At 34.1% G+C, this 8,321-nt stretch overlaps 2 protein-coding genes across 2 annotated transcripts; one reads left to right on the forward strand and one right to left on the reverse strand.

Annotated features, from left to right (window-relative positions):
* The first annotated feature begins 333 nt into the window (after nucleotides 1-333).
* LOC131606459 (BTB/POZ domain-containing protein At5g48800-like) lies at nucleotides 334-3,585 on the forward strand. The gene is made up of 4 exons (XM_058878684.1): nucleotides 334-643; nucleotides 1,132-1,198; nucleotides 1,289-2,455; nucleotides 2,564-3,585. Exons 1-4 carry the CDS (start codon nucleotides 564-566, stop codon nucleotides 3,092-3,094), a joined length of 1,845 nt encoding a protein of 614 aa, XP_058734667.1. The 5' UTR covers nucleotides 334-563; the 3' UTR covers nucleotides 3,095-3,585.
* Nucleotides 3,586-4,808: 1,223 nt separating this feature from the next.
* On the reverse strand, nucleotides 4,809-7,033 carry LOC131606460 (cytochrome b5-like). The gene is made up of 3 exons (XM_058878685.1): nucleotides 6,837-7,033; nucleotides 5,374-5,440; nucleotides 4,809-5,286 (listed from the first exon to the last, which is right to left on the reverse strand). The coding sequence occupies exons 1-3, from the start codon at nucleotides 6,915-6,917 to the stop codon at nucleotides 5,036-5,038; spliced, it is 399 nt and encodes a 132-aa protein (XP_058734668.1). The 5' UTR covers nucleotides 6,918-7,033; the 3' UTR covers nucleotides 4,809-5,035.
* Between the last annotated feature and the right edge of the window lie 1,288 nt (nucleotides 7,034-8,321).

Genomic DNA, 8,321 nt, shown 5'->3' on the forward strand with positions numbered 1-8,321 from the left:
AATTTTTGTTGTCATTACAAAAGATTTTTCTTTTTTTCGCACCGGTTTCGACCTACATAATAGATCGACTAATCCGGCTCGTGCTACGGAGACACGTGCACTGACCAAGCACTGTTTCTATCAGAAATCAAACTTGATATTCCTCAAATATTATCCTTTGCAGAGACTCGTTTGCCACTCGAGGCCAAATACTAGGTTTACAAAAGATTGTTGTTTGATTTTCAACTAAGGGTACTCTCTAGATTCAAGGACAGAATGATTAAATATATTTTTCCATAAAGTATATAATATGTAACGTATAAATTAAGTATGAGAGAAAACAAAGTATGTCCCACAAGAGAGGTCCATTAACTTTGGACAATTGCAATCTATGCATTGAGCACCAACTGTTGAATGAAAATGCTCAAAGAGCTACCACAACAGCAACAGCAACATCTCAATCTTTGTTTGTTACTCTCTCTTTCTTCACTTCATTACAACAATAACAACTACCTTAAACTCACTACTATTACTTTACTTTTCCATTTACATTCTCTTGTGTTTTTGTTCTCACTTTCTCTAATATGGACCGGTCTTCTGACAAACAACATCAGCAGCAGCAGTTGTCTTTGGCAAAGAATGGCAGACAGAGATACAATGAATGGTTTGTTTTTCATACTTTTCTTTGTTTCTTGTTTTAGTTCTTTGAGTTTTGTTTCTTTCTTGTTTGATTCATAGATAAATTGTTGCTTGAAGGGTTGTTTTTTAAGTAGTCATTGTGGTTGCTGTGATACGCACTGTGGCCGTTGCAGTGTGAATTTTAAAAAACACTAGATATCAAGATTTGTTATTATATAGGAAATAAATTGAGTTTTCCGGTTTCTGAAATTTTGAGTTTTTGATGAAAACACTTTAAAAAAATATGGGCGAAACTATCTGATGTGATTTCTAATGACTGACGGTCACGTGATTTTAATTCACACCACAATTACGGTCAGAAGCGGCTGCAGAGGCTACCGTATCAGCAATATTGTGGCTGCTATTGCGGTTGGTTGCAGACTGCAATCTAATAACTTCTTATTTTCACTTTGAATTGACTTGTTGAAATCATTAATTGGTCTATTGAATGATTTGTTTATCGATATTTTGCAGGATTTTTCGCGATGTACCGAGCGATATAACTATAGAAGTGTGTGGAGTAACATTTTCATTACACAAGGTAAGTATTCCCCTCTCTTAATTTGAGTGCATATTCAGAATCACTGTGATTTTGACAGAATTAGAATGATGCTGTGATTTTGGTATGCAGTTTCCTCTCGTTTCTCGAAGTGGAAGAATTCGAAGACTAGTTGCAGAACACCGAGATTCTGATATCTCAAGAGTTGAGCTTCTTAATCTTCCAGGAGGAGCTGAATGCTTTGAACTGGCTGCCAAATTCTGTTACGGCATTAACTTCGAGATCACGTCCACGAATGTTGCACAACTATGTTGCGTGTCCGACTACCTCGAAATGACCGATGATTTCTCAAAAGACAATCTCGGTTCGAGAGCCGAGGAATATCTCGACTGTATAGTCTGCAAGAATCTTGAAATGTGTGTTGAAGTGTTGCAACAATGCGAAAGCCTAATTCCTCTGGCTGACGAGTTGAAAATAGTTACGCGTTGCATTGACGCGATAGCTTCGAAAACTTGTGCCGAGCAAATAGCTTCTAGTTTCTCGAGATTAGAGTATAGCAGCTCGGGTAGGTTGCACATGAGCAGGCAAGCGAAATGTGATGGTGATTGGTGGATAGAAGATATTTCGGTTTTAAGGATCGACATGTATCAACGAGTCATAACAGCCATGAAGTGTCGCGGCGTTCGGCCAGAAAGTATCGGTGCTTCTCTTGTGAACTATGCAGAAAAAGAATTGACGAAGAAACCGGCTTTGTGGAATCAATCTAGCCAGAATAAAACCGATTCAAATTCAACTTTGCATGAAAAGCTCGTTGTTGAGACTATCGTAAGCCTTTTGCCAGTTGAGAAACTAGTCGTTCCGATTCATTTCCTTTTCGGGCTTCTGCGAAGCGCGGTGATGCTTGATTGCGCGATTTCCTCTAGACTTGACTTGGAAAGAAGGATTGGATCGCAGTTGGATCTATCAACGCTTGACGATATTTTGATTCCGTCTTTCAAGCATTCGGGTGATACCTTATTCGATGTTGACACAGTTCATAGACTTCTAGTAAACTTCAGTCAGCAGGATGATAGTGATGATGACCTAGAAGACGGTTCTCTTTTCGAATCCGATAGCCCTCATTCGCCCTCGCAAACTTCGTTAGTTAAGGTGTCAAAATTAGTCGACAACTACCTCGCTGAAATTGCGCCTGATGCAAACTTGAAGCTTTCTAAGTTTTTGGTCATTGCAGAAACATTGCCAGCACACGCGCGTACCGTTCATGACGGCTTATATCGAGCTATCGATATTTACTTAAAAGTACGTTTTTTTACGAGATTGTGCTATTTCGAATCAACAAGTTTAACGATACATGTCTAAGAAAATTTCGCGATTTTAAGCTGATTCTTTCTGTAAATGCATTTTCAGGCTCATCAAGGTTTATCAGACTTGGACAAGAAGAAACTATGCAAACTGATTGATTTTCAAAAGCTTACTCAAGAAGCTGGAGCGCACGCGGCGCAAAACGAGCGTCTTCCTCTACAATCAATAGTGCAAGTTCTATATTTCGAACAACTAAAGCTAAGAAATTCGTTGTCCACAACCGGGGACGATGACATCAAGCCAATGCATGCGTCGTGGCGCATAAGTAGCGGTGCACTAAGTGCAGCGATGTCTCCACGCGATAATTACGCGTCATTGAGGCGCGAAAACCGTGAGTTAAAACTCGAATTGGCTCGACTAAGAATGAGACTAAATGATCTAGAGAGGGAGCATGTTTGCATGAAGAGGGATATGGCGAAGTCCGGATCGCGTAAATTTATGAGCTCTTTTTCGAAAAAAATTAGTAGGCTTAGTCTCTTTGGACATAGTTCTTCTAGAGAAACAAGTTCTCCTTCTAGGAATTCTCATAGAACAGATTCAAAGGTGATTGAGAGAACTTGTGCTAGCACAGAATAGGTAAAAATGTATAGCTAGCTTCCGATTTTCTCGTCTTTGTTTTTCAATGTACTCGTTTGAAAACTGTAAGTTATGATCATGGTGATATATTCACTTCATTTTTCCTTATGTTAGCTCCTTTTAGAAACCAGGGAGGCAAACCAGCATGCCGTCCCGTTTAGGCCCGCCACACAAAAGTCTGATAAAAAACGGGCGAAGCAGGACAGACACATTAGAGGACGCAGACCTAAAATTTTAGCCCATCCCGCAAAAAAAAAGCAGGAAAACGGGCATGCCCGATAGACTAGGTCTGTTTTGCCATCCCTATTAGAAACCTATGTGTTTGTACATGTTACGACTTCATGTCTGTTGCACCGATTTTCCGAAGTATTATCCACTCCAAGTCTTGTGTAAATACGAATGCTTCTAATTAAAATTTAAACTTTGGTTCACTATATTGCGATAGTTTAACTCATTCTGCCTGACTTTTTTTCGTCTAGTTTTTGAAACGACAGATAATCATGTTCAAAACACAGCGAGCGAAACATTAAATGTAACCATTTTTTATTTCTGATTGAACATTGATTCCCCACAATGTTGGAGACTAGTGTCTTCTCACAAACTCAACTACTAGTTGGTTGGTGGTTGGTTGAGTTGTCTTGATGGTTGAGTGTACATATACCAAATTCAACTAAAGGTGCCACATTTGAGGGATACTTTTAACAACTGTTATATATGAAAAGTAAAAACTGGTATCTATGTTCCTCAACTCATCATGAATTTTGGGTGGAGGAAATGATGTTGTGAGAGAATTCTCTGCGCGTGTGAAGTGGTAACAAAGATTACACGCATGCAAAATTAGACATTATTATAGTTTTCCAAGCTTTTTTTAATCTAATTATTGGTTTCAACCAAATGATTGGACTCATTGTATTCCTACATGAGTAACATGACATTAAAATAGTTCTTTTGGTCAATGGTGTTTTAGGAAGCATTTGGAAGGGCTTATTTAGACTTATTTTAGACATAAGCACTTGCTTGGTGCTTAAAATAGTTTATAAAAGTAACATGTGACATAATTAAAAGTTGTTTTTAGCTTTTTTTTTTCATATGCCTCCTTACGATACCAGGTTTTACGAGTTAATTACCTAATTAATCTCAAATTATCGAATCAATCTCAAACTATTTTTTAGTAGGTTCTCAAACTAATATCGAACAGGTTCAATTTATTTTTGAATTAGTTCAGTTTATTGTTAGTCCTAATTAAGGTGGAAAAAGGATTCCATGCAGTCATATTTTTCCCATAATCAAGCAGTCATAACATCAATCAGTCTAATATTAATATAATGGATTAAAAAAAAGGCTTTATTTATATTTAATATTTTTGATACTATTAAACTTTAACCAGAGTCGTGTGATTGTGAGCGAACGACCCTCTGCACCTAACTGCTTGATTGTGGGAATTTTTTATCTGCAGTGAATTTCGGTCCGGTTAAGGTGCTTGGTAAGAGATTCTATGTTATTGTAGATTTGGTTAGGAATCTGTGAGCAAATTTGGGGTTGGGGGCAATTCAGATCGTTGCTATGTAGGGACATCATATGCAAGGACACGGGTTCAAACACCCTAGTCATTCCGGCGCGAACAATCATTTACAGCACACCATAAACATATTTAACATGGAAAATAGAACAAGAAACATCGAGAGCATAAACCCAAAGAAAATGAATCCACGAATTAAACTCCACCAGACCAAAACTTTATACTGTGAAAACTCCATAAAACTGTTCCGATTCTAGTACCATATGAACGACAGCGAAAGACAATATGGGGCTTTAACAGAAAAATTACAACGAAAAACCAAACAAGCACAGAATGATACTGCAAATTCTTTCAACAGTCAAAAATAACATATTTATTGCAAATGCGGCTAAAAATTTTAAGTCCTCTTGCGGATTAAATGATTATGTTGATTTGTTGTAGAAACGAATACCAACTGCAACGCCCAAGATGAACAACGGAACTAGAAATTGGAGGATCTTGATGATGAAATCGGACGTCTTGTCCTGATTATAGTGAGGCTGTTTTGCAGGAGTGTACTCAACCTTAGAAGGGATGGTCGATGAATCAATGTCTCCGACATAAAAGTCGTCCAGCAACGATGTTGCGGTTATGCTGTGACCGACATCGTCGAAATCATCGGATGCATCTTTCCCTGCAAACAGAAACACGGGTCGTTTTGAGTAAGATTACGAGGTTTGAATTGAATAATTAAGATTGTTTTAAAGACAATATCGGATACCTGTGGAAGACACTAAGACATCGTCGCCACCGGGGTGGTCCTCCAAGAACTTTGTCACATCATAAACCTGTTCCATAAACGATATGATATGGTAAAGGATAACGGAGCAGAAGCAACAACGCGGTATAATGTTTTTTAGTTTTGGTCTATCGACAGAGTAGCAATAACGATTAGAAACTCATGCACACAACTACGAAGTCTCGGGTTCGAACCCATGACAAGTTCAAATAACCCTAAGATAAAAAAAAAACTTAGCAGTGCAGTCAAAACATTCGAGTTTGAATTTCATTCATTAAAACCCCTGTTTGAATAAACAACTTATTTTACCGCTTATTCTGTAAGCACTTATCATATAAAAAAGCTTATGTATAAGTTATTTCTATAGTAAAAAATAAAATAAAGTCAACCTGTTTTCATATAATCTATAAGTTGTGTTCATAAGTTATCCTAGGGAGCTTATAGAAATTAGCGGAAAACAAATTACGGACATGTCATAAACTATTTTCATAAGCTCTCCCAAACAGTCTCACAAATGTTTATGCCCATAGATAAACTCAAAAAAGTCAATCCAAACAGACCGTAAATCAATAAATTATAGCAGCATATGCAACTCGAAATAAGTCAATTACGAAGAATAAAAACAGGAAAATAAGCAAAGGTTTTTCGTGTTTACATATAGCACTGACATTTCAGATTGAAGGTGAGTTCAATATCCCCCAAATGTTAGTGTTTGATACTGACACATGTGGTTACATTCAACAGACCTTCATTTTTTTTCAAACTATTACCAGTGTCCATGCTTCGTGAATCAGCTTTTAACATAGTCGACTCGCCATATTAATTACATTAAGCTTTCAAATTCTACTTTTCCCCAATCATCACACTTAACACGCCTCGTGATTCAATTTCAATCACAAGAAAACAATCACGAAATCTAATAAAAAAACCTAATCCAAATTCAATTTTCATATGCCTACAAATTGAAACCAACAAGCAACTCAAACACAGAACTTCGAAAAAAATCGAAAAACCTTAAACAATTAAATCAATCAACCAGAAACTAGGGTTTAGTTTACTTTCAGCTACAACAATCCTCTTGAAGCAAATCATCATCCTTCAAAACACAACTATCAATACCAGATCGCAGAAAATAACACTATGTGAAAATTCCACTAATCTACATAGCTATAGAATCGCAATATCCGCTATTCGACAATAATTTACACTAAACAAACCATATCACACAACAATCACAATTTATTCAAATTCCACTACACTTGAAAATAACACACATAGCATCAAAAAAACCAGAATCCAATTTTTCAATCAAAACAAATCCAAATCCAAACCCTAACACAGATCTAACAATTCCAATCCTCTAACAAATATAGTTTACATCAAAAACATTCACATGCAATATGAATTTCAAAAGAGAAAAAATATATACAGAAAAACAGCATTACCTTGTTATGGATAACTAGCCAACAGTCCTTGGGAGTGTTATGCTTGGAGACTTCAGACAAAGTGAAGGTCTTGGCAGCCATTGTTGAGTGATGAGTGAAATTGAGAGTGTTTGAAGTAAAGAAGAACAAAAGGGTTGGTAGTTGGTGAGAATGTAAAGCAGAAACAAAAATGTGGTTGGTGTTGGTAATAGGCAGTTGTTGTAAGGTTGAAAATGTTTTGTCACCAACCTTTTCAACTTCTAGAAATTTCCTAAATTAATTTTAAATAAATATTAAAAGCAAATAAAATAAAAAATATTTTTGATGATGTAAAATATTTTTATACATTTATTTGAATAAATATTTTTTTACATTTATTTAAATAAATATTAATAACTTTTGAGAGAAAATTTATCGGATCCTTCTGATTTGAGATATTAGTTTATATACTATAAAAGATATTTGATTTATAATAAAATTAAATAATTTTTTAAATATTTTTTAAAATTAATTAAAAAATTATATTATTAAGTGATTGTATGAAGTTATTATAAAAATTATATAGTTGATCATAAAAAAGTAAGAATGCGTGAGTTATACCGAGTACTCAGTAAATTATAGACCACTTCAAATCTTCGTTTGTTATTATCATTTTATTTGGAAATACCATTCTTTGAAGGTAATAAAGTAAAAGAAAATATCTTTTTTCTAAAGAATTATCAATTATCAATCAACGTTTATAAAAAAAAAATTCTTTGACTGCAATAAAAGATTTCAAAATAATTATGTTATTCAATCACTCTGATCTTTTTTAAAATAAATAATTTATTATTCAGATAAGGAATGAATCCTTTTGTTTTTAAATTTTTTAATAGACGATTATTTGTTTAAAACAAAAGAAAGGATTATATGTTTTTATTTTGTTATATTCTAAGACTGATATTTCTAAGTAAAATAGTTATAATTTAATTTATATATTTATTATAATTAATTAAATAATTTTATAAATTAATTTATAAACGAATGTATTTGGCTTATATATTAAATAAGTTTGTGTTTCTTAGATTTAAATTGTTTTGAATGAGTTTTGGTCCAGTCCCCATCATGTTTGTATATTTTTTTAATATATTTTGGCTATCATAAAAAAAAATTAAATAAACATATTAATTATTTATCATATTTTAACACTAAAATGTTTTTTATATAGTAGAGGTAATTAATGGGAATCTAATTCATAAAGAGCACTAAATATACTACATTAAAATGCATGAATTTTGCTTTTTTTTTATATAAGTTGAATAATCAATGGATGTTGAATATTTTTGTTTAGTATAATTATTAATTTTTTATGCTAAACACAAATAAAATACGAAGATTTAAATGCATGAAATTTCGTATTACTTTGATGAAAAAGCTATAGTTTTTGGGCTTGGATCCTCTCCTTCTATATTTTTTCTCTAATTATCTCCTTCACTAATTCCTCTCTATCTCTCTCTTATATTTTAT

Source organism: Vicia villosa, linkage group LG5, assembly GCF_029867415.1.
Source record: "Vicia villosa cultivar HV-30 ecotype Madison, WI linkage group LG5, Vvil1.0, whole genome shotgun sequence".
NCBI classification, from domain to species: Eukaryota; Viridiplantae; Streptophyta; class Magnoliopsida; order Fabales; family Fabaceae; genus Vicia; species Vicia villosa.

Coding starts and splice junctions, on each gene's coding strand:
- LOC131606460 (XM_058878685.1), bottom strand. CDS start 6,917: ATGGCTGCCAAGACCTTCACTTTGTCTGAAGTCTCCAAGCATAACACT. Junction 5,441..6,836: donor GGCTAGTTATCCATAACAAG/GTAATGCTGTTT, acceptor TTTATGGAACAG/GTTTATGATGTGACAAAGTT. Junction 5,287..5,373: donor TGTCTTAGTGTCTTCCACAG/GTATCCGATATT, acceptor TTCTGTTTGCAG/GGAAAGATGCATCCGATGAT.
- LOC131606459 (XM_058878684.1), top strand. CDS start 564: ATGGACCGGTCTTCTGACAAACAACATCAGCAGCAGCAGTTGTCTTTG. Junction 644..1,131: donor AGACAGAGATACAATGAATG/GTTTGTTTTTCA, acceptor GATATTTTGCAG/GATTTTTCGCGATGTACCGA. Junction 1,199..1,288: donor TAACATTTTCATTACACAAG/GTAAGTATTCCC, acceptor TTTGGTATGCAG/TTTCCTCTCGTTTCTCGAAG.